Source organism: Vipera ursinii (genome assembly GCF_947247035.1).
Source record: "Vipera ursinii genome assembly, chromosome: 5".
In the NCBI taxonomy this organism is placed as follows: domain Eukaryota; kingdom Metazoa; phylum Chordata; class Lepidosauria; order Squamata; family Viperidae; genus Vipera; species Vipera ursinii.
The window spans coordinates 28029227-28055992 of record NC_139518.1 but is presented as its reverse complement, the minus strand read 5'-3'; the positions used below and the strand labels follow the sequence as shown (position 1 = coordinate 28055992).

Genomic DNA, 26766 nt, shown 5'->3' with positions numbered 1-26766 from the left:
ATTCTCATTCTTTGTTACATAATTTTAGATTTGCCCTTAAGATATCAGTAAGCATACAAACCAATTTATTTTGAGACAGTCTATTTCAGAAAAAATGAGATGCATTTAAGTTATAACAACCATCTCTTCAAGTCAAGATATTTCATTTTTCAATGAAAAAGGGGGAAAATTAGATTCTTGAGATTAAATATGTACCATCCTGACTTCACATGATTTTTATATGTTATCTATATGAAATTATAAACAACAGATCATGTCTGTCAGTGCTGAGTATGCTCTAGCAATCACAGATCTTACAATTTTGACTTTGCCAAAAAAGGGATTCAAGACACAAATATCTTCATTTTTGTAGACGTCCATTATCCAGTCAACATCAAATCACAACATACATTGTCTACATGTCATGATACACCATAAAGCAGACCTGACATTTTTCAGACCTGACATTTACTGTGCAACTATGGCACAGATGCTATAAAAAGGAAGATTTTTTTCACTTCTTTTATGTATTTGTTTGTTTTACTTATTAATATTTGTGTGTCCAGTTTTAAAAATGTGGTGACCTGCCTTATGACCATTACAACTTAACAACGGTAATGGCCAGATTCCATATGTCATGGACTACCTGTATTTTCTCTAAGCAGTGAATTGAACTTCAATTACATAATCAGAAAAATATGATTTCTTCCATATTTGAATATTGTATTCATTCATTCATTCATTTATTCCTCACATTTCTGTACTGCCCATCTCACTCAAGTGACTCTGAGCTACTTACAAGAAAAACATAAATAAGAACCAAGTTAAAAACAAAGTTAAAACATCGGATTACAACATTAAAAGTTAAAAAGGTGAAGAGAACACCCTCACATCACCAACCATCCCCAGGGTTACATAACACCCTTTGGTCCCCATGCCAATTGACAGGACCAGTTCATAACACTCTTTAAGAAAGCCAGAAGAGTGGGGTTCCACATCACCTTTGGAAGTAAGCTTCTCCAAAGAGAGATTTTTAAAGGAAAGTGTATGTACAACTTTTAAATAAGCAAATCATCTTGTTTTCATGATTTTATTGATAAAGGCTGCTAGTTTCTAAACATCATCATTACTGTGTAATACTTTGTGTAAACTGACTGGTAACTCAACAGAAAATAGCATTTATTGTTGCTCTGTAGATTGTCAGGTATGACCCATGAAGTGTGGTGGGAAACAAGAATTAAAGCAATTCTTAGGAGAATTCTTTGTGATAGCCTTCTGCAGGTTGAAGTAATTACACTTTTGATAGCTTCCAAAGGAAGCCTTAATTATTTATAGTTACTATGATGTGACAGGAGAGAATAATCCTTGTGGCAACTTATCTGTAATATTGCAACATGTTGCATTTCATGAGCAAAATATACAATATCCTATTTAGAGAGGAATAGAATAATCTTCAAATATGTAACTATTGCAGTCCAGGCTTCAACAAGACCCAGTCTTGTGGGGCTAAAATGTCATTTCTTGTCAGGTACAATTAAAAGTATGAAAAAAGCCACAGTAACCAGAATTTTCTTGCTTTGTTTTGTACTTGGTGCAAACAGTGACTAGAACTCATAATTTTATTTAAAAATCCATTTTAAATAAATTGTTATAAACTTTATAGCATTAATTGTGCTGGTCCCTGTACAGTATAAATTATTAAATAGGCCTATGCTTTTTAAATATCTAAAAGTAAAACTATGAATAATAAATTTATTCATATTCAACTTATTGACAATTTATAAGGGCAATCTAATAATAAACAATTGAGAAGGTATGTGGAATGTACCACAAATAATATTTAATGGTTTTATAAACAATATTTAATCCTGAAGGACACTTGTTAGTCATATTGGTTGTTTCAACTCCAGTGGGAGATGATCTAACTGCAAGTTTTCTTTTAGAGCATGGGTGTCAAACTTGCCACGTCATGTGACGTGTTGCGACATATCGAGATTTTTTTTTTGCATTGCCAGCAATGGGGTGGGCGTGGCTTTGGTATGATGAAACTGGCCGGCAGTTTGACATCCCTGTTTTAGAGTATGCCAAAAATGTACCAACTGATGAGAAAAAGGTAGGTTTATCTGTCCCTATCTGTATTTTTTTCTGAGTGATTTCAGCCATTGAGAGAGGACAGTATTTACAAAATATGGAACTTTCCTTCTCCTTTTCCAGGAATTTCTATCCTGAAGCAAAAGTTGTGCTAGTAGAGGTAGTGTCATGGTTCTGATTAATGAGACAGTTATGTCAATGCTGCAAACATTGACAGGTAGTCTGCACTGACTCACTCAAAATTGGAACAGCCCATAAATCCAGTAAAATAAAGAAATAATAATAAATAAAATTTGTGGGATCAAAAGGTGATAAACAGTAACAAAAGAGAGTGAGAAAGGGACAATGAAAGGAAGAAAAATTTTGATTAAGCAACTGAGTTGGAGCTTTCCTCCTAATCTGAACAAGAGTTGCCAAAGGGTTAATTATTTTCCAGATTCCCTTAGATTACCAAAAAGGTCATTTAGAAGATGAGTTATTAAGAAGCATAATGCACATTACTTTGATTAATAATAGAATTCTCCAGAAAATGGACACAACTCTGATAACATTAGGTTAGGTAGCTACCTTTTCCTTAAAATGTTTTATCATGACCCAGTCAAAAAGCAGATACAATTTAGAGGGAGGGTGCAAAGTCCATAAAATAATCTAGATTGGATTTGAGCACACAGAGCAACAATATGGCCTTCTTTCTTAAAAAAATATATCAGTCATTTGTAGACTACTTTCATTTACTAGAAATTATTAGAACGTCAATACTCCATATCTCACATGGTAGGCATTATTTATATTGATGGTCTTTAAAACCTTATTAAGGAGCAATTCATCTTTTGCTAAAATTGTTCTTGAAACCAGAAATTTACCAACTGAAGGTTATTTAATCAAGTGAATCCTGTGCATATACACCTATTCAGTCTTGGACATTCTCAGATTCAATGTGTATTGTAATGGAAGTGTGATCTATCTTAAAAGATACTCAAAACACAAAAACCTTATTTTAAAAGTCCACTTTATATATTCACTATGTACAAAATATAAATTTTATTACTACTTCAAGTTACAATACAAAATTTAACATTAGCACTATTTGAACGAATGTTGAGAATACAGGAGTAAGATCTCACTTTTAATATAAAAATATAATCAATGAAACTATTAATTCTAAAATAGACTTCATAATTTGGAAGTAATTTGAAACCTTATGATGTTGAAGGCAAAAGAAAAATAATGTTTAATGAAAATCTCTTATAAGAGACGTCCATTGAAAATAAAAATGATGAAACTGCTTCCCTGGTAGCTCCTACAATGAAGATTATACTCTGTTACCAGACCCCAGCACGTTGTTGCCGATTTTGTCCTGTATGTTCAAAAAACATGAAATCCTATTGAGAAGAAAAACAAACAAACAGATTAAGTAAATTGCTTGCTAAAATTCAGACATTCTTCTATTTTACTTAGCAGTTTTCTTGAAAAAATGAAAAAATCCTTATGGTAGGATTCATTGAAATCAACATACCACAGGATAACTTCCTCAAACCTCATGTTCTGAGGAATTATTGGGGCTATGGATGCCAATATCTCTAATCTAATGAGTGTTGAAGTTGGAAAGTGTAGAGAAGACTACAACATGTGCTGTTTCCATCCTTAAAACTGCAACTTTGTTGGCAGCCCATTTCATAGCCTTAAGAATTTTATCTAATCCAGTGTGCTTTGGTAATTTGGAAGTTTCTTTCCAGAACTGGCTAGCAAACTTAACACTTGAGCTAATTAGATTGCCTCCTCTGGCAGTCAAAAGAATTTAGCAATTCTCCTGATGGTTCAAAAACAAGCTCTGTTCAGGCTCTTATAGTAGATTCCGTTAGGAATTCCACTGGTATATTACACTAAAAACCTATACTGTATTACACAATTAGTGAACAATACAGCATCTGAGAATATTATACTTACTATAAGGAAGCAAGCTCCAAGCATAACAGCTTTCATTTTTACATCAAGATCCATTGGGAACTGGATTCCAAAGTTGTCAGCATCTGTAAAAGCCTCCCTGACAAAACCAGTCCACTGCTTGGAAATTTTTCCAACATTGTTTTCATCTAAAGATAACACCTAGTTTGGGGAGAAATAGAGAAAATGTTTTATAATATGGAAAATTCAAATATCTTGAAGCAGATATCACTATTTCAAGTCAGTAAGAAAAATAGTGCAATAATGAAATAAATGTAAAGAAATATCTTCAGAAATCAAATCAATATTCAATAGTCCTAGGAAATGTTTACAATATTATTAAAACAATACTAGTTTTAAGATATTTTAAAACAAGTTAGTCTAAAATTCAGAAAGTTTAAAATATTCCTTGCTCCTCATTCCATTTTATCAAAAAGAAGATACTTTCTGAATATAAGCCATTCTATGTATGATTTTTCCCCCCTGATGCAGGAAATTTGTCAACTAGTAAATATTCCATATAGAAGAACTATAAGATTTATACTATGCCATCAAGCCATTGTTCCAAGCAATAAAACTGGCAGGGTTTTATTGATTAATGTCTTAAAAAGTAGAATATGAACTTCTAGTGTTAATTAATTCACCTCAAAATCAATATCTGAACAACAGCTGCAAACTACACAGGGCCCAACAATTTTGAGTACATCTTCTTGGGCTTCATTCTGGATTACAAATTTGGGCAAACAAGGATCCCAGGTCTGTTTAACATACCCAACTGGTGTGCCCAAGGGAGCATGAACTTCAATCTTTATAAAATAGAAAAAAAGATATAAAACAGTTAGGTCTGCATAAAATTCATTAAAAAGACAATACATTTATAACAAAAAGTTTGTTCTTGTTCAATACACTTGCTCATAATTCTTTCTTGAAATCTTAAGTGACATACGGTCTTGGATGCAGACTCCTTCAGAAGGTGCTACCACGTTTTTAAAACATGAGAATACCAAAATTATTAAATATGTAAGGACTACCTTATTTTTTAATTAGTTCAGTTTAATACTATGTTTAAATTTAGTTTTTGTCCTGAACCTATGGTTTAGTCTTTAGAGTACACACCTAGTAACCAATTCAAAGGCCAGTATGGAAAACAAAACAAGCAATTTTAACACACTGCTTTACAAGGTACAGAAAGTCAGACAACTCCAAAGCACTGAACAGGCTGGACTCCATGAAACTTTTAAGCACCTAAAAAATGAGGCTGCATCCACTGACCATGCCATAAATTCTCCTGTATTTTTATTTCTGTTCACCCTGAATTCAATGCACCAAGTGACAATCAATTCTTGTCACATACAGGTCTCCAACCAATCCAGGAACCTGATTTATGAAAATCAAAAGGCATTTTTAAACAATCCAGATATTCAAATAAGAAGCAGAAATAACTGCACTGATGGGAGTATCCAGACAGAAGAACAGCAGGCAATTAAGTTTCATCATCAATGGTATTTAAGGCATGCCTGTTAGATTAAAGTCTTATATGGAATGTCTGAAGTTGCAGCCATGTAGATTGGATAAGACAGTGTAAAGTTGCCTTCCTATATTGGGTTTCTTTTGAGGTTTTTTTTAACTTCAAAGTAGTATTGTCTACAATTACTTGTAGAACCAATTTGGTCTAGTGCAGGGGTCAGCAACCTGAAACAGTGAAAGAGCCACTCGGAACTGGTTCCCTCACAAAAGGAAAATCTGGGAGCCGCAAAAAATATGTGCACATGCACGTACATGCGCACATGCGCAGAACAGGGTTTGACTGAAGTGGAGCCAAGGCGAGATATGCACCTACCCTGCATATTTGAATTGATTGGTTGAACTTTTTTAGTCCCACTTTTTTTGGGGGGGACTGCACATGGCAGAGGACCGGGAGCCGGAGGAGACGGCTGAAAGAGCCGCATGCGGCTCTGGAGCCGCGGGTTGCAGACCTGTGGTCTAGTGTTTAAGGTGCTGACCTAGAAACCAGAAGACTACAAAAATATGTCATTGTTGCTTAAATAAGATCTTTATCTTAGAGACAGCACAAGATTATACCTTCATACTTATGATACTCCACATAAATTTTCCTTTCTCCAAATTACCACCGTGGAGGAATATTGAAGTCCATGATTGCTCCATTAAAGGGCAACTTTCATATGGCATCAAAAGGTGCTGAAACGAAGTTCTTTCATAGAAAAAGGGCCCAGCAAATATAGAATTTGACATTGAAAAGTCAAAGGCAATGTGACAACATAAAAAAGAATGAAGAATCATGAAGGAAATGGTGGCTTTTGAAGTAAACTTAAGATAATGTTTTTTAAGTTCTGTGTAAGAACTTAAAAAACATTATTTTATTGGCTGTGTCTCAAATTAATATCCATTATTGTGAGTGTCTTAAATTGGGTTTGCCAAAAGAGGCATATTTCATCAAGGGAGTCACCTCCTGTAAACAGCAAGGAAAGCAGCAACTAGAACACCGCAGAGGTCGTATGAGGTTTATGACTTCCCGGCCCATATTGTCCATAATTTTCATCGTAAATGGTCGTGATGGTCCACAGCAGTTCAAAGTGCAACAGTCATTTTCTTCAGCTGCAAAATACACCCTTTGTCCCAAAGCATTTTTAATTTCATATTTGTTGGCAGTCTCAAAGCCAGTAATAACTGAAACAAAGAAACATACATACATAAAGCTGTTTGGTCAATTATATTTCACTGTTAAGCTATTCCTTTTTCCAATTATACTAATGTATGTCAAGTAAATAATCTGCAAAGTTCTACTTAAAGATATGGGACAGTGAGAAGGACAAACATAAAAAGAGAAATGATACCCTGCAATCATATTTCATATGGTATTATGCATGATACTAGGATGCTTTAGCTCCTAATACAATGTCCCAAAGCACCTCCAATCCCTTCATTAGAAAGTCACAATTTAAAGCAACAGACTTGCATGTGTTCCTAAAACCTCCACCTGCCAACTTTCCCAAAAACAATTGGACTTTTAATTTCTAATTTTTCATGTGACAAAATATATGAAATATGTGATCAGAGGAAAAATCATATCAACTATAGATAATTTCATTCCATTTATCTTTAATAACAATCACATTTAGTTCATGGAGTGCTTTGTGGGACAGGCAAAAATTTAGTCTAGCTTCCCTGTGCTGAAAAGGAAGATTTGAAGAAAATTCTTATTTCCTTTCACTAAACTTTGGTTAGGAATATTTGCAGAACTGTAAAGTCTCACTGCACAAAGGTTTCCACTGGCATTCAAGAAACAGGTCAAGGAGAAAGCAGCTCATGGAGAGAATAAGGATGGTCCCGAGGAGGATGTTTGGGACTGAATAAACACACACACTTATATACATGTCCATTAGCCATGATTGTATGTCTGGCAGGCCAGATTAGAAAGTCAATTTCTAGCTCACCTTTCTGGAACCAGAGGGAATTAATGGAACAAATACTCTCAGCTTTTTCCAGGACTCAGAGAACAAGATTAGAGTTTCCCTTCCCCAAGTCAATGCTGAGGCAACTAAAATAACTTATTTCCAATCTACGGTACTGTGGGGAAATAATCACTTTTTCTTCCTTCAAAGGGAACTTCACCTTTTTTTTTAAAGTCCCAAGTGACAATATAGAAATAAGGTTGTTTTCATTTACAACAGTATGTCCCAGGACCAAAAAAAGTAAAACAATTTCCAGTGACCATACAGCATGTAATATACAAATAATATAAAATTATTCCTTTTTGAGTTCATCTTTTGGAGATTGGAAATTCTTGATTTTCCCCCCATGGATGTGGATAGTCTTTTCATTTACACTGACCACCAATTTGACTGGATTGGAACTCTTTGGTTATATATAATTCCATACAAGGGGACATGACATAATGTACAATCAATGTATATATCTGAGAACTTAAGAAGAAGGTAACGGTATATAGCATTCTAATATATCTTTTTGCAACATGACTAAACATCAGGATTTGGAGAGCTTCTATAGCTATTGAACTATATGCAGATGTCCATGAATTCAATTTTTGGTGGTAGGTATGAAGCCCACAGAATATCATCTGGCTAAACACATCTGGGGGGGAAAAGGCAAATATGGGTAGTCCTCAACTTACAATCATTTGTTTAGCAACTGCCTAAAGTTACAACTGGTCTTCATGTTTACAACCGTCATAGCATCCCTATGGTCATGTGATCAAAATTTGGGCAATTGGCAATCAGCATGTATTAGGATGGTTCAGGTGATCATCACTTGCAACCTTCCCAGCTGGCTTCAAACAATCAAAGTCAATGGGAAAAGCCACTTAAAAACTACACAATACACTTAACAATTGTGGCAAAAGGTTGCAAAATCAGGTATGAATTATTTAACAATTGCTTTGCTTAGCAATGAAAATTCTGTTCCCTTTGTGTTTGTAAGTTGAGGACTATCTGTAGGATGAAACCAATCAAATTCTACCTCCTAGTGCTTAAGTGTAACTATACCTTACAACACAAGAAATAGTATTTTTGTCATCATTAGAGACTTTTTGCCATTAACTACTCAAGCTAAATAACTAGCACAACAGTGCAACACTTCTAACAAATAATACAAACCAAATCAAAGTTAAGAATTATATTGTGCTTAAGCAGCTATTTTTATTACTAAATAGAAAATATATGTAGAAAATATATATAGTTATATTAATAGTTCTTACATATGAAGACTACTAAAGAAATAGTACATTCATCTGAATTTTTTCTAAGCCATGAATACCAAATAACATAAAATACCTACTTTCCAGAAGTTCAATTTGCTGGTGGATTAATATCTGATCAATCTGTTAAAAGAATGTGTTAACAAATAAATATTAGAACTGAGGTATAATCAACCAATTCATTCTGAAACTAGTCTGTAAGTTATCAACCTCATGATTTAAGAGAAGTGCCTTACATGGAAACAAAATGAAGTTATTTTCATCTTGATAAAATTTTCAGAATTAAAGAGGAATCTTATTTCAGCATCTGCCAACTCTGATCCCCTCCAGATATGCTGGACCATCACTCTAAAATATCCAACCAGTACAAAGAATTTGTCAACTGGAAATCCAAGATGTTGCAGGTCCAACACATTTAAAGCACACCAGTTTTGTCTGGTTTCTAATTGTCAATGTTAATAGTGTCACTGCGTTTTTTCTGCACCTGTGTTACTATCTGACTATGCAGAGTTATGTTGTTATGCAGATTCTGATTGGGCGAGTGACATGCAATCACGTAAAAGTACTTCAGGTTACATGATGTTTTTAAATGGATGTCCTGTTTACTGGCATGTGCGTAAAGAGAATTTTGTTTCTTGTTCATCTACTGAAGCTGAATATGCTTGTGTTTCAGATGCATGTAACTCTCTAACATGGTTTGATGCTTTAGTCACAGTTATCTGGGCACCTCCGATTCGACCGCTCACTGTGATGGAAGACAACGAATCTGTGGTTTACATATCTGAGAATCGCTTTACAGGTTCCAGGTCTAGACACATTGACATCCATTACCAAAATAAAAGACAAGTAGTTAAACAAGGTTTTGTTAAATTGCAGTACGTGCCTACACATGACCAGATTGCTGATATGCTGAACAAACCACTTCCTACAGCTCAGCACGAGTATCTGCATAACAAGATGTGCCTTATCTGAGATCTGCGTGGCTGACAAAAGAAGGGGATGTCACTGCATTTTTTTTTAGTTTTGCCAGCTTTGTTCATTTCTGTCTGTACATTTTCCCCTGCTCTCTGCACCTGTGTTACTGTCTTATCATGTAACCATAGTGAATGTCACATGTTTCAGCCATGTTATGGTTTTATTCTGTTTTGTTCTCCTAAGTGTGCATGTCTACAAAAGTTTTCTCTCTTTTACTTTGTATTCTGTCTGATGAGAGATGTAGTCAGCTAGGAGCTTTTCTTTTGCTTTCCAAGTAAATTTTTATATACAGTAGAATATGCCTCGGATTTCTTTCTTTGATGTTCACCATGCATCAAATGGACCACGGTTCGTTGCCCTCTGATAGGGGAGTAATAATCCTCCCCTGACAAATAGAAGCAACAACTTTCACAAATCAAACTATAAAAACAGAATCAGGACTAGTTCGTATAGAAGTCCTCTATACCATTCCAATCTTCTGGCAGCTTCTGATACACTATCAAATAAAGTTGTCCTTTCATTCCATTGTCTTCTCATAGCGATTCTTCGAAGCCTATACACCAGTCTTGTCATCTTTCTAAATGAATGGGACACACTTTAAGCAGTGTCATGAAGTGCAGAAACACTCCTGTTCTAGCTTTGACTTCTCAGGCTTCAGCACATGTTTTTGTCCTAGGATTTATTCTAAATATAACTAGGCTTATATTTAATATAATGAGTGCATGCCTTGCATTGAGGACTATTCAGGTTCAAATTTAAGCATCTTTATGCATAGGTGGAAAAACTCATATCCAAAAACTTAGAATAGGGGCTGCATTATTCCAGTGCCCTCTAGAAGGACATTCCCCTTGAGAGTCAAACATCCCCCCCCCACTACTGATGTTTCAAAAGGCCCTGAAGACTTGGATCTTTGCCCAAAATTTTGATGAGCATGATTGAAGTTCCCCCTTCTTTCTTTTCTCTGTTCCCATCCAGGTTCATTATCTCTGATATCTTTATTCTTTTTTGGGTTGTGTCATTTTTTTGTTTTAATATTTAATCATTTATGGACTTCCCAGAGTTGCTAGGAATTGGGCAGCATATAAATCTAATAAATCATCATCATCATCATCATCTCCATAAATGAATGAATGGTCTATACTTTCAGTGACCATTCTTCCTTGGAAGAATAAAAGATAAATCTGAAAAAGGAAGTTTCTAAGGATTAAAAAAAATATTTATGCTTATCCTTTGCTTTACAAAGGAAAATAAAGAGCAAAGCCAAGAAAAAAATTACCAAAATTAATATTCTCATAAAAATATCTAAAATAGAAAAGTATATGTAAATTTATCTTAAACATACAGTTCAGTTTCCCTATTTTCCTCATAAATGTGGAAAACCATGAATTAAGTGGTAAAAGTTAAGGGACCAAAAAAAGGCAAAATAAGACTTTTTGAAAAATAAATAACTCAAAAGTGCAGTCTTCTAAAATACAGTACTGTCCTTTATAATAAAGGACCTATGGTCCCTGTATTTAAAACTATTTATCAAGATAAGAATAACTGTTTTCACATATTTTGAAGAAATTCTCAGTTATACTTTATCAGGTAGAAGGAGAGGGAGATACCTGACTTAAATATTCCAATCCAGGAGGGCAATTTGGAAGAGATGGTGGTTCTGGCATCCAAACAGCGTGGGGAGCAGGTTGGCCATAGGGTGATGGAGCTCCATAAGCAGTAGGAAATGCATACTGGGGCTGTGCAGGAGCACCTTTTAGGAAAAGATGTAACAAACAAACAATTTTTTTGAGAAAATATGCAGTGCATGCAGAATTTTTTGTTTTATGTTTGTGCAATTGGGTTTATCAAAGGTGCTTTTTCAGGAGGCAACTGAACTTTCTTGTTTTTCTTTGAAGATGTTTTGCTTCTCAACCAAGAAGCTTCTTCCACTCTGACTGGATGTTGGGGAATGGAAGGATTTATACTCCTTGCAGACAGCTAGTCGTTTGCATTCTTTTAGAGAGTCATTGAGGCTATGTGGAGGTTTAGCTGTGTCCTCAGGGTCACCTGAGTAGTACAAATGGGCGTGGAGTTTTCTTGGCTGCCCTGTGTCCCTTCACTGTTGAAGACAGGTGCAGGCTGTTGGGGATGAGCTGTCTGCAAGGAATATAAATCCTTCCATTTCTACCATCCAGTAAAGCTGATGAAGCTTCTTGGATGAGAAGTGAAATGTTTTCAAAGAAAAACAAGACAGACCAGTTGCCTCCTGAAAAAGCACCTTTGGGCAGCCATGCTCTGGATGACAGAATCTACATAGACATTTAGGTTTATCAATGTTCAGGATGTATCAAAAAGGAAAGAAAAAAAGCATACAGTATATGCCTACGTAGAATTTGAAATGCAATGTAGTTCTTCTCCCTCACCCTACAATGAGGCATACAATGGGTATCTGTTTGATATCTTATAATGATAAATTACACTAATATGGCACCATCTTCTCAATTACAAGCGAGGAAAGAACAGGATGAACATTATACCATATATGATGTATGTCCTTTTAAATGTCTGTAGTGTTTATATGTTTGTACTGATACCTAGAGAAAAGAAGACTACTATGTCTATATTGTATGCAGGCAGGTTTTAGAAGACTTTCACTGCTTATTAATTTCTTTCCAGCATAAATTAAAGTGGTTTTTTTTTTAATTTTGGTTGCTCCTGCTTTTAAAAATTAACATGGCAGCAGGTAAAAAAGAGAAATTTTTCTGTGGTGACAATGCACCTTGATTATGAAGTTCTGTTCCAAAGAAAGATCATACAGCATTTTGTTATTATTACCACTTATTCATCTAGTAGTGTTGACCTAGAGATTGTAAATTCTTAGGCATGAAAGCCATGAAAGCCAGTTAGGTGACTTTGGGCCAATCACATTCTCTCAGCTAAACCAGGTCAGAGGGTTGTTGTGGTGGGGAAAATAGGAGGTAGGAATATTAGGCACTGTCTTAAGTTATTTCTATAAAGGCAGGATATAATCATGATCTATATCATTTTTAAGCATTTTTTTTCATCACATTGAGTAGTAGTGGTGCCTGCCTATCATGGTCATAACTTGTGACAGTTGTAAAGTGGGTTGGTCACATGACCTATCTCATTTTATGACCTTTTCTCTTGTAGCTGTTAAGCAAGTGGGCACAGCTTTGTCAAAAACTGGAAGTAAATGCTAATTTCCAGCAAAACCACTATAAAATGTGATCACATCACTATAGGACATTGCAAACAGCCATAAAAATGGCCCCATTTGCCAAGCATGGGAAGTGCAGTCACATGACCATGGGGAGGGGTTCCCTCAAATCATAGTATTTGAGATCCAGAGACTGATTGGTTTCTCCTGTGCTAATCTACTGGAAAAGTGAGTTTCGTATGTAGTTAAGGCATGAGTTCTAGACCCATCTTAAGCACAAAACAGATGGTGACTTTGGGCCAGTCACTTTCTATCAGGTCTAAGAAGGAGGCAATGGCAAACCAATTCTGAAATCTTTTCAAGAAATTGCAGGGACTAGTCCAGGCATTCACCTGGCAGTCACTGACTTGAAGTAATAAGGGGGAAACAATCATCAAGAAACAGGACTATGTTTCACATAAAAGCTATGTGACACTTCATGCAAAAATTGGACTACTGACACTATTTTCTTGAACCCAATTGCTTTCTCTACATCCAACTAGGGACTAACTTGTAGTCCTTCATAAATTAAGACAGGTTTCCCATTGATGTTTATATACTGCACTTTGTCAAACTGGGTTTCTATTATTTTGTGTGAACCTAATCAATTCTAATTTATTGAAAAAACCTACATTAAAACAAAGCATGACTGGGCCTCATATGTAGACTCAGTCATGGTGTGCTTCTTCTTGGCACCTATTCCAGTTCTTTGTTTCATTTTACTCAAACAAAAAGAAAATCTATGTCTTCTCCTTTTCCATCAGCAACCAGATCAAATTACGGAAGTATGAAAGTTTGCTACAATCATTTGCTAAAATTGTTCTGACAATTATTTTCCAATCATGTGTTTTCTTCATGTAGGCCAAAAACATGTAAAATAGACCATCCAACTGGAAACTGAGTTGACTGAAATTGAGTCCACTCAATTGTGATTTGCACTAATCTTTAATTTTACTGCTTTTGAGAGTATATTTTTTATTGACATTTGAAGGTTCAATTAATTTTTTTCACTCAACGATCTTCAAAAATATAAAGCCAAATTACATCATCTTTTGTCTTCCTTCTTCAATTTACTTTTCTAATCTCTACAATTATTTATGAAGTGAGCTAGTTCAAGAAAGACTGACTGATCCAAAGTCACATACTTCAGTTGTTGGCATACAATGTCTGATTTTGAAGCTAAACAGGATCAAATCTGGTTTTGTTGTTGTTGTTAGTTGCATAGTTGAGTCTGACCCATCGTGACCCCATGGACAACGTTCCTCCAGGACTTCCTGTCCTCTACCATCTTCTGGAGTCCATTTAAGCTCACGCCTACTGCTTCAGTGACTCCATCCAGCCACCTCATTCTCTGTCGTCCCCTACTTCTATTGCCCTCAACCTTTCCCAGCATTAGGCTCTTCTCCAGTGAGTCCTTCCTTCTCATTAGGTGGCCAAAGTATTTGAGTTTCAAATTAAGGATCAGGCCTTCTAAAGAGCAGTCAAGGTTGATCTCTCTAGGACTGACCGGTTTGATCACCTTGCAGTCCAAGGGACTCGTAGGACTCTTCTCCAGCACCACAGTTCAAAGGCTTTGGCGCTCAGCCTTTCTCATGGCCCAGCTTTCACAGCCATACATTGCAACTGGGAAGACCATAACCTTGACTATACACACTTTTGTTGGCAGGGTGATGTCTCTGCTTTTTAGTGTGCTGTCTAGATTTGTCATAGGTTTCCTCCACAGGAGCAAACATCTTTTAATTTCTTGGCTACAGTCCCCATCTGCGGTGATCTTGGAACCCAGGAAAATAAAATCTGTCACTACTTGCATTTCTTCCCCATCTATTTGCCAGGAATTGAGAGGGCCGGATGCCATGATCTTGGTTTTCTTAATGTTAAGTTTCAAGCTAACTTTTGCACTCTCCTTCTTCACCCACAACAAGAGGCTCTTTAGTTCCTCTTCACTTTCTGCCATTAGAGTGGTATCATCTGCATATCTTAGGTTGTTAATATTTCTCCCGGCAATCTTAATTCCAACTTTTGATTCGTCTAGCCCTGCCTTTCTCATGATGTGCTCAGCATATAAGCTAAATAGGCAGGGTGACAGTATACAGCCTTGCCGGACTCCAATTCCCAATTTTGAACCAATCAGTGGTTCCGTGTCCAGTTCTTACTGTTGTTTCTTGGCCCACATATAGGTTTCTCAAGAGACAAATAAGATGGTCTGGTACTCCCATCTCTTTAAGAACTTGCCACAGTTTGTTATGATCAAAGGCTTTAGCATAGTCAATGAAGCAGAAGTAGATGTATTTCTGGAACTCCCTAGCTTTCTGCATGATCCAGCATATGTTGGCAATTTGATCTCTAGTTCCTCTGCCTCTTCGAAATTCTTCCTGTACTTCTGGTAGTTCTCGCTCCACATACTGCTGGAGTCTAGCTTATAGGATTTTAAGTATAACTTTACTAGCATGAGAAATGAGTGCAATGGTGCGATAGTTTGAACATTCTTTGGCACTGCCTTTCTTTGGAATTGGAATGTAAACCGATCTTTTCCAATCCTGAGGCCACTGTTGAGTTTTCCAAATTTGCTGGAAAATTGAATGTAGCACTTTTACTGCATCGTATTTTAAGATTTTGAATAGCTCAGCTGGAATACTTTCACCTCCACTAGCTTTGTTGTTGTTTAGCCTTCCTAAGGCCAACTTCACTTCACATTCTAGGATGTCTGGCTCGAGGTCAGTGACCAACTCATCCTGGTTATCAGGGACGTTAAGCTCATTCTTGTATAGTTCTTCTGTGTAATTTTGCCACCTCTTCTTAATCTCTTCTGCCTCTGTTATGGCCCTGCCATTTTGGTCCTTTATCATGAAACATTCCCTTCATCTCTCCAATTTTCTTGGAGAGATCTCTAGTCCTGCCTATTTTATTGTTTTCTTCTATTTCTTTGCACTGTTCATTTAAGAAGGCTTTCTTAGCTCTTCTAGCTATTCTCTGGAATTCTGCATTCAATTGGGTGTGTCTTCCTTTTTCTCCCTTGCCTTTCACTTCCCTCCTTTCCTCAGCTATTTGCAAAGCTTCCTCAGACAGCCATTTTGCTTTCTTCCATTTCTTTTTCTTCAGGATGGTTTTAGTTGCTACCTCTTGTTGCAAACTTCCGTCCATAGTTCTTCAGGCACTCCCTTATATCTATTTGTCACCTCTACTGTATATTCAACAGGGATATGATTTAATTCATACCTGAGTGGCCTAGTGCTTTTCCCTACTTTCTTCAGTTTAAGCCTAAACTTCGCAACAAGAAGCTCATGGTCTGAGAGTGTTTGCTATGACCACTGCATTCACTTGACAAAATTCTATCAGCCTGTGCCCTGCTTCATTTTGTACTCCAAGGCCAAACTTGCCTGTTATTCTGGTTATCTTCCACTTTAGCATTCCAATCCTGCATGATGATAAGTACATCATTTTTTGGTGTTAGTTCTATAAGGTGCTGTAGGGCTTCATAGAACCAGTCAATTTCATCCTCTTCAGCACTGGTGGTTGGGGCATAGACTTGGACTACTGTTATATTGAATGGTTTGCCTTGGATTTGAACTGAGATCATTCTGTCATTTTGTGGATACTGTATCCCACTATTGTTTTTCCTACTTTTTATTGACTATGAAGGCTACTCCATTTCTTCTGAGGGATTCTTGCCCGCAGTAGTATACCTGATTGTCATCTGAATTAAATTCACCCATTCCTGTCCATTTTAGTTCGCTGATTCCTAAGATGTCAATGTTCAGTCTTGTCATCTCTTGTTTGACCATATCTAGCTTTCCTTGATTCATGGATCTTACATTCCAAGTTCCTATAATGAAAAAATCTTTAAAGCATTGGACTTTACTTTCACTACCAGATACATCCACAGCTGAGCGTCCTTTTGGCTTTTGCCCAGTCGCTTCATTCTTTCTGGCGCTACTAGTACTAGCCCTCTGCTCTTCCCCAGTAGCTTATTGGATGCCTTCCGACCTGAGGGGCTCATCTTCCAGCATCATATCTTTTTGCCTTTTGGTACTGTCCATGGGATTTTCATGGCAAATATACTGGAGTGGGTTGCCATTTCTTCTCCAGTGGATCACATTTTGTCAGAACTCTCTGCTGTGACCTGTCCGTTTTGGGTGGCCCTGCATGGCATAGCTCATAGCTTCATTGAATTATGCAAGCCCCTTCGCCATGACAAGGCAGTAATCCATGAAGGGGCAAATCTGGTTAGGACATAGATAAATCCTAGGGGATTCCAGGGCTATAGGCTAAACATGGGATTTATAGCATTCTGGAAGGAAGTAGCAGCAAACTGGTTTCATACCCTTGAAAATGACATGGTTGTGTCCATGAAGTCACCAAGAATTGGTAGTTTAATTTGTGTTTTTATTAAGGTTAGATTTGTGCCTACATCTGTCCAGGCTATGTTCAACAAATGAATCACTTGGACAATTATGCAATATTCAATCCACGAAGCAACAGTGTATTATGTTATTATTAATTTACTTAGCTCAGTATTAACCTCTACCCAAGGTTTCAGATAAAGATCCTTTCCAAGATTCAAGCTGAAATCTTATGCAAGCCAAGTACACTAAGCTATGGTCCTGTACACTTTGCAATTTTTTCCCCACACCATTTTCAAAGCCCAATAAATCGTCACCATTTTTTAATGTAGACAAGGCCATGTTTCCACAATCTAAAAGCTGTATGCTTCTCCCCAAGGGCTTTTTAAATTCAAATGATTTACTGACCGCAATAGCTGGATGCATGCCTTTTCCAAGGGATAAGGGTATCTCTTTTATTATTTGAATATAAAAAACCATTCCATGGTTGCCATCATTCATATGTCATTTTGAATTACTTGCCAGACCAGGAGAATCAATTTGTTTCAACAGGCTAACAAAACTACACCTTCTACTATTCTTATTGCTCTCTTTATTTACACAGCATCATTATCCTGTGCAACTTAGTTTTACATAATGGATAGCAAAGAGTACACCCTTCCAGGAAGTTCCTGATAAATTGGGAGAAACATGCCTGCAGCACAGTATAATCAGTGCAGTAAGGGATTCATATTAAGGTATCAGATCCATATATTCTTTATATTTTCTTCCTCTGACTTTTTAATTCCTACCTTATACTGCTTGGAGGTAGTCAAGGTTAGATACTCAACATTTTGAGTAATATTTGAGAAAAGATATTTTCACAAGTGATTTGCATTCTTTTTCATGGCAAAACTACTATCTTTATCTCAAAAGAAAATAACTGAATTTAAGTCAGTAGGCAATCAATATTCACTAAAACAGATATAAATTCATATCAAAATCTTGCACGCTATCTTACTGGCATTTATTTCCCTTAACAAGCATATTCTTTTATGTGTACATTGTTTTTGTGTCTGTATGTGTTGGAGAGTGCCAATGTAGTGGTTAAAATGTTGGACTAGGAGTGGGGAGATTCAAGTTCTAGTCCTGGATTATGCTCAGAAGCTAAGGCATGACTTCTCAGTCCTAGATTGAGACCCTGGAAAACATTATCCACAAATATACTTTATACAACATGCTACGTTACAATCCATAACAATGAAGAGTACAGCAGTGGGTTGATTGATGGGTAGAAATGCATTTACACACATGCCAATAAACAGAAGGTTAAAGACAGAAAATTAAACATGAATTGAATTAATGATACTGATTAAAATTAATGGGCTGCAAAATAAGAAAAACTCATTTGTGAAATTGATTGATCCTCCATGTATACACATATACAAAACCAGTCTTTTACATAAATGACTTTATTTCCTATAACCATATACCAAACCTCAACTTATGATCATAAATGAACTGCAATCAGTGTTCCATCCTTCCAACGTTAGTAAAATGAGGACCCATATTGTTGGGGAAAATAAGCTGGCATTGCAAACCTCTCAGTAAAGCACTGTGGAGCAGTACATATGTCTACGTGCTATTGCCATTGCTACAACAGTCATTAAGCAGGACATCATGACTGCTTCACTCGAAGAATGTAATAATGGAACTCCCAGTTGCAGTTGTTAAGTGATCTCATGGGTCATTAACTAGATGGAGTACCAGGAAAGGAGTGTGGGGTGCCTCAGCAAGGTGGGGAAGAATGTGGGATTCCTAATGCAGGCCTTGTATGAGTGTATTTATATTCAAGAGCTGAAAATCATTCCTGCCAAAATCCAAGCAGGATTTTCAGCACCAGAATGGAGAGACAATCAACTGCCTGTGCCAAGACTAAAAGGTCATCACCCACACCTCTGAGCCACTCCACACTCCTTATCTAACTGTTGCTTCTCCACTCTGGTCCTGAAAAATCGTCCCTGCAAGCAGGATTTTTAGCACCAGAGTAGAAAGACACTCTCGCAGTCTATACCAGGCTTACCTGGGCACTTACTTTACTGTGCTGTCCTTTCTCCCTACTGAAATCCAAGCAGGAGTTACAGCTCCTGAGTTGAGACACACTCATCCCTGTGCCTCTGCCAGGCCTCCTTCACCCACCCATGACAACCCACACTCCTTACCTTATCCCACTACCTCTCTACTCTGGGACAGAACATCCTGATTGGATTTTGGCTCCCTGTCTTTGGGGTTGGCTGAAAAAGCTGCCTGCCAAAGGATTTCTTATCTCCTCCATGCATGGAACTCAAATCATGACATTTTCAGTTCCATGGCTGAAGCTTGCCGAATAAGTTTGGCTAATCCTTTGGTGAGCTGCAAGAACAGGAAACCTTTGGAGTTTCTGTTCTGCTCCTGCAGCCTGCTAAAAGAGTTCAACTCTCCTCTGTGTACAGAGCTGAAATCCTGAATGTTTCAGCTCTGTCTTGAAAACTTTAGTTTTGTTCCTGCACTCCCAAATGATTTTAGATAATCTGCCACAGTCCCCTCCACGTGCAGAAGGAAAACCAGGTTTCTCAGTGGATGGACTATAAGCTCTTTACTGCAAAAATTCCAGAGGTTGACAAAAGGAAGATAGAACTAACATCTATTTAACAGAGATGACAGTAATTTCTCTCATTGACAGAACATACCTGTCTTGGATTGGGATATTATTGTTGGTTTTGCTTTTAATTATTATACAGTATGCTGCCCATAGCAATAATCTCATTAAGATTGTTAATAAGATCATAGGTACACTTAAATAAGCAAAAAAATAGCCCCTCCCTGTCTTGGTTAATGTATTTATCGTCACTTCTGAAATCTCTGTAGCAGACTCCTAGTAAGCTGAATGAATTCTCTTTAACTGTTTTGATATGATGTTATTTCAGTTCCCCTTTTTTCACCAGGAATCTTATACTTATTTTGAAACAATTTTATATCATGGTGATTGTTGAATGGATCTAACTGAACTTCCCCTTTCATATTATTAAACACAATGATAGACTTTTTAACATAGTAAAAAATAATGCTAATTATGGCTTTTAACAGCCTACAATTTAGTTATTCTATTAGATAAAGTGTTCAGATTTAGATAAAATATCAAAGTGTAGTTTAGTCCAACCTTTAGCTTCTAGGAACTGTAACACCAAGAGTACCCAGCCCATGAGACTTTCCTTCAGTGTGAGAAAGGTTTTGAAAGCAGCAGAGGCTAATTTTTGCCAATGAAGAACTACTTCACTTTAAAAAGTGAAACTATAACTGAAAATGTTGTGCAATGCTTTGTACATGATCTCAATGAAATGCTTCAAAGTGCCTGAGGGTGTGGAAGCCATGCAGTGTACATGCAGCCCTAATAAAGGGACTCTTAAGTTTAACTGGAAATATTCCTACAAAATATTTACCAGGGAAAGCTTGTGGACCAGGGTAGGGAGCCACTCCAGGAGCATACTGAGGATAGCCATACTGTGCCTGTGGTCCAGGATATCCAGGAGCTACTACTACGGGTACAGAATTATTTGCTAAAATAAAGGAAAGGCAGGTCAAATATTAAGAAACCTTTTTTCATTTAGGTGTTCTTAGACATGTATAAATCAAATAAATATAACTGCTTTTTTAACTTTTAAGAAATGCTATCTTATTGGGAAGTTGCAGAAATAATAATAAATTTCAACTCCGAAATACATAAAACATTGGACTGAGAAAGTTAAAAGTCTACATTTCAGTGAGCCAATGCTTAACAGGCAAAGAATACATAATGGGAAGAAGTATTTAACCTGATATTATGTAACTCACAACAAGTTTTCACAACAAGCTAATTAGATTGAAAGGAGTTGGGAATTTCAGTGTGGGAATCCAGCAAGTTGTAAGAACTTAGTCACTATGTCCATTTGCTATAGAGTGTATTACTTAGATAAATTATCTTATTTGAACAGAGCATATGTGCTTTGCTGATATGAGTTTAGTATGTTGTATGAACCCAATTCCTATATTCATACTATAGATATATATTTTCCATGTGTTGCATTGATATTTTTGCTTATCTTTTACCAAGGCTGATTATATAATTATCAGATGCAACTTGCCATTCTAATGCTGGAATGGACATGTTTTATTTGCTAAATGTGTACAGTAGCCTTGGGCACTACTCTAGATACAGAAACTCTAACAGGAAAAGATCTTACTTATGTCACATAGTTCCAACTAAACTATCAGCATAAAGCAGGAGTAAAAAAAACTCTACAGCATTCTCAATCATGCTTAATTAAATCTCCATGCATCATTTGTATATCAACATACTATTTCCTCAACATTTAGTGCAGTATGTTTCCCACATCAAATCAAAGAATGCTTAAACAGTTGCTGAAGGACAGAGTTAGGTATATTCTCTGGACCTTCCTTGAGTCTGTTCCTGCAGCCTGCCAAAAGGGTACAGCTCCTGAGTCTTAGCTACATATTCAGCTACTTAACCCTAACTCTTACGCTCTGTACCAATTATTTTACTAGATTCCCCATGGCATACTTTTCACATTTTAATGGCAATTGTTCTACAAACACTGAGACACCCTAAATTACCAACTGAGAGAGAAAAATGAATAATACTCACCTTTATTCTCCATAGTTATATACACTTGGTCCTGAAAAGTAAACAAAAGCCTTTTAACTATAGTATATTTCCAATTATGCCTGCAAATCAGTTGCTAAAGAGGAAATATTACACAAGCTTAATGTCTCCATGTTTGTGCTTGAAAAAAATGTCTTACCTACTCTTTCTACAGACTGCATAATCTTTAAAGCACAATTATACCACCAAATGAAAAGGTGATGTTACAAAAATTCCTGGGCCACTGTTTCCATTTTCAGCTTTGTTGTTACCAAGCAATGCAAGATTGGTTGAGAACATTAACTAACAGAGTCTTCCCTGAGTTATAGTCTGAAAGTGGGAGGGAACTTGGGGACTGACAGACCAAGCTACCTGGCCCAGATCCAATCAGTGTGGCTATACGCTTTTCAACTGCACAGTCATTTACATGTGAAGATGACTTTCCACAGAAGCTTAATTGTAGAACTTTTAATAAATCATTCCTACACCCATGCTTGGTTACACTTTTATAAGCTGTTCTAGAATCTCTTTTATTTCTCCTTACCAAGATAGCCTTTTCATTTAATCAGGTTTTCCTGTAATTTGATTTGCAAGAGAAAACAACTGAGGGCACAGCTGTGTAAATCTAAATGAGACCAAATATTTACCCTCGGGCAAAGCCAAGATAAAGTGTAAGTGACGTGCTATCATAGAACCTATGTTAGATGAGCAATGATTGGGTAGGATGGGCAAATATAATGGTGTGAAGGCAGTTCTGTATAATTATTTTTATACCCATGCTTGGTTACACTTCTAGAAGCTGAGAAGGCTCTCAGAGAAGGTTTTCTTCCTGAAACCCACCAGTTGAAATTCTTTAACTGAGCAGGCAGGAAAGATTGATTATAAAGGGGCGAAACCTGGTCCACGGATTAGTAATAAACCAAAAATTCCAAGATTATCCATATAATTAAAAGGGATAAACCTGACCTTAGAAGTCTTTTTTTCTTAAGGAAAAAGAAAAACAATAACAACAACAGCAAGGCCTTACTTCTTTTCCAACATATTTACAGAGAAATTTCTGAAAGGTCATCTGTACCCTGCTTTAGACTGTGCAGTATGAACAATAAAATTCACCATCTTCTTTTAATGTTGCAGCAAGTTACTGATGACTAGTACATAGACACATTTATATGTTGACTTTGTAATGCAGATAGTAATTCCAAACAGATTTTAAACTATTTCCCTATTGTTTTGTTTGTTCAATCCATACCACTGCCAAAGCCATTTTATGATGGGTGATTTAATTTCTGTCTTGTAAACCAAATATGAAACTGTCAAGTGAATGTTCAAATGAAATGAAAGGAAGTGGAAGCTAGAACAAGGGTGCCTCCTAGTTCAGTGAAGAATTTCGCTTTACAAAGGCCATAAGGCAGCAAATCAAAATGTCAGGAAGCTATTTGCTTTGCAGGGTTGGCATCCAATGAATTAATGTTACAGGAGGAACTGAAAACCGCAATCAGTTCTAAATTCTAAAATGAGCAAGAAAAGAAAATCACATTGTAGTGCAAGAGTGGTTTTAAAAGAGAAGCCATGCATGTAACTTATTCTATTGTATTCATATTTATCCCAAGGAGGGCTTCATACCATCTGGTTCCTGTTCAACTGCCGTTCTATAATTATCTTCCTAAAAAGCTAGACACAGAAGCAAACAGAAGCACAACTGCAGTAGGGCTAGACTGTTCAGCTTTAATCTTTAACTGGTTACGGAAAATCTGGACTAATAAAACATGGAATGAGATAAAGGAAAAATGGAAGTGAAAAAATATTCCAGTGAAATGGTGTCCTATTACAGGCTTCAATAGTGCTGAAGCAGCAAAATGGTGTCAACATGGGACCAAGCCCTTGATCACTCCCAAGGGGAACACAGAAGAATTTGGAAGTCAGTATTCATTGCCTATATATAGAAGTAAAAGGAAAGGGAAATCCCAGGGGGGAAAAAAGTGCTGCCTATTACTGAAGTTTGATGACTCTGATCCATTTTAGTTCTTTTTAAAACAACATACAAAGTGTTATTCTATCTGGGTTACAAGAGAATGGGGTGCAGGAGGAACTGCAAAGAAAGAAGCTTTAAAGAAAAGACAGTCCTTCCACTAAACCCGCCTCCTTCTAGCTGCTGTCCAATAACTGTAAAGAACTTTCTCACCAGCTGGTGGCTTACAGGAAAAGCAGGAGAGTGAAGCCAGAAGGATAGCTTTGCTTATCGTGTGCTGTATATTCCAGACAGCACCATTCAGCAGAAGTGGAATAAATAACATTGGAAACTGGCAACAGGCACAGCAAATTTTATAGCTGTAGAGTTGTGTACATCTTAAAGAATATGACAGATGCCACTCAATTACTATAAAAATGCCCAAAGCTAACAGATGTCATGTGACTTGGGACCCTGGAGGTGTGGGACTAAGGTGGAAAAATGCTATATTAACCGTAGAACAGCTATAATTCATCCTGGATGGGATGGGGAACAAGATGAACACAATACCATGGGAACATGGCTGAGAAAAATCTAGTTCCAGGTACTGTCTGAGTTGTGATTTGGTTCAGGTGGATAAGCATAGAAGCCAAAATCGTAGGGACCTATGGTGAGCCCTATTAGGTGACCATTTTGTCTCTTTCTTCACTTCCTTCAACCTGAGGCAATCTACAGTAGCTATCTGGGAGAAGGGCCCAAGGCAGTTCCAGAAGGCACGGCTAGGCAAAACGCTATAGCCGCCCTGCACTGAATGCAGGACGGGGATGATGAGCCTGAGGCACGCAGCATAGTATCCCATATTGCCCTGACAAACCCAGACACATCTAAGCTTTCGCTCCTCTCAATCGTACGCCTGACGTTCGGTCTACACAAATTTTTAAAAAAGTACCGTAAGGAATCAGCTTTATCATTATTCTTTCAAAGATCGAGCCGACAGAACGGGAGGAAGAACGAGCGTAAACAACGAAACCGAAACCATTTCGAGAATAGCTTTCATTTTCCTGGTCTTTACGTCCTAAATCCCCCCCCCCCCCGGCGAGGAAAAGCAACTTACCTTAGCTGGAAAAATAACCAGACTCTAGGGAATATCCATCTACTAAATGCCCGATTCTACCACGAGAACACCGAACATAGCCAGGCTAAAGTTTTTTCGCAATCAGTTGTGCGTGCCCCCCCCCCGCCCCCCCTAGGTTTATCTTCCCCCATCATTTGGACAGCCGCCCTCCAGCATCCACTTCTGCTCAATTCATTACCTCGACCGGTACGCCGTTCAGAACCTTCCTTTACTAGAACGGCGCAGCAGGGGAAGAGGCAGAACAGTCAACAGGAGACTCCTCGATCAACTTCCTTGGGTCAAAACGCTGGAAACCAAACACCCCAGAGCACCGCAGGGGTGCGTGTGTGTCTGTGTGTGACTTTCTTCCGAATAAATGCACGACGTAGGATCACGTGTTAGCCCTGCATCCTAGGCAAAAACATAATGGAAGCCCTTCCTTTAGAAACAGGTCTGAAGACTGAAGACGATCCTGGGAGGAGGAGAAGAAAAGAGGGAATGAATCCCAACGCGCTATGAAGTGGAATAGTTAACTCCAGAAACGAGGATTATCCAGCTTGGTGGACGGTTGCAGTCTAACTTCATTGAGATAGAAGTCTCACTATAGTTGGCCAGCTTTGTTTCTAGTGTTTGGAATTTCCGGCGCCAAGGTCGACTCAGCCCTATTCTTATCTTATCGCCAGAAGGGAAATAATTTACCATTGTCGTCTTTCTCAATATATTTTCAACTTCCCTGTTGGGGAGTGGAAATTCCCAAAAGAAACTCTCCGTTCATTGTCAAAAGAGTGGGGCTTACTAGAAGCTCCTTGTGGACTTTTTTTGCTGAAACAAGAAAAAAAATGAACTTGTGATTTAGGGACTTGATTCGAAAAGAAAAACTAAGGAAAAGAAGCAAATTATGTGGTAACCTTAGAAAGGGGTTAATAGGGCTCGCAACTTGGGAGTCCTCCTAGATTCACAGCTTTCCTTAGAATACCATATAGTAGCTGTGACTAAGGGGGCCTTTGCCCAGGTCCGCCTGGTGTGCCAGTTGCGGCCCTATCTAGACCGGGATGCTTTACGTACGGTCACTCATGCGCTCGTGACTTCTCGTCTGGACTACAGCAACGCTCTCTACATGGGGCTACCCTTGAAGACCACTCGGAGGCTCCAACTGGTACAGAATGCAGCCGCGAGAGTTGTGTTGGGAGTTTCCCGACACTCCCATGTTACACCTCTGCTCCGTGAGCTTCATTGGCTTTCAGTTGTCTTCCGGGTGAGATTCAAGGTGTTGGTAATGACCTACAAAGCCCTACATGGCATGGGTCTGGAATACCTTGGGGAGCACCTGCAGCCGGCGTCAACTTCCCTCCACCCAGTAAGCTCCCACAGAGAGGGCCTCCTCAGGGTGCCACCGGTCAAAGAATGTCGACTGGTGGCCCCCAGGGGGAAGGCCTTCTCTGTGGGCGCACCAGATTTATGGAACCATCTTCCGGTCGAGCTCCGGATGGCGCCTGACCTCCGTTCCTTCCGGTGCGATCTCAAAACCTACCTTTTTGAACAAGCTGGCCTGGCCTGATGGGATGGGGTTGGGTTTTATAAATCTGTTTTAACTTTTTTAATGTGTACTAACTTATTCATGGGCATTGTTGTTTAATCGCTTTTAATTTTTGTATCTTGTTTTTTAATATGTTCACCACCCTGAGTCCTTCGGGAGAAGGGCGGTATACAAAATAAATAAATAAATAAATAAATAAATAAATAAATAAATAAATAAATATAAATAATAAATAAATAAATAAATAAAT

General features: G+C 37.5%; 1 protein-coding gene across 3 annotated transcripts; it reads right to left on the bottom strand.

The window, feature by feature from the left end:
* Window positions 1-3062: 3062 nt before the first annotated feature.
* On the bottom strand, window positions 3063-25686 carry PLSCR1 (phospholipid scramblase 1). 3 transcript variants are annotated; one of them, XM_083364702.1, is made up of 9 exons: window positions 25179-25686; window positions 21921-21951; window positions 20719-20835; window positions 11332-11474; window positions 8830-8872; window positions 6482-6702; window positions 4659-4820; window positions 4018-4176; window positions 3063-3452 (listed from the first exon to the last, which is right to left on the bottom strand). In XM_083364702.1, exons 2-9 carry the CDS (start codon window positions 21931-21933, stop codon window positions 3393-3395), a joined length of 918 nt encoding a protein of 305 aa, XP_083220828.1. In that variant the 5' UTR covers window positions 21934-21951; window positions 25179-25686; the 3' UTR covers window positions 3063-3392. The 3 variants fall into 3 exon arrangements, with proteins under 3 accessions (XP_083220828.1, XP_083220829.1, XP_083220830.1); XM_083364703.1 differs by lacking the exon at window positions 25179-25686 and adding an exon at window positions 22078-22093; XM_083364704.1 differs by lacking the exons at window positions 11332-11474; window positions 20719-20835; window positions 21921-21951; window positions 25179-25686 and adding an exon at window positions 8986-9103.
* Between the last annotated feature and the right edge of the window lie 1080 nt (window positions 25687-26766).

Excerpts from the sequence above, each read along its gene's own strand:
- PLSCR1 (XM_083364702.1), bottom strand. Across the intron at positions 11,475-20,718 it reads TGGTCCACAAGCTTTCCCTG|GTGCTCCTGCACAGCCCCAG; the intron begins GTAAATATTTTG and ends TTTTCCTAAAAG. Across the intron at positions 8,873-11,331 it reads GATTGGAATATTTAAGTCAG|ATTGATCAGATATTAATCCA; the intron begins GTATCTCCCTCT and ends TTCTTTTAACAG.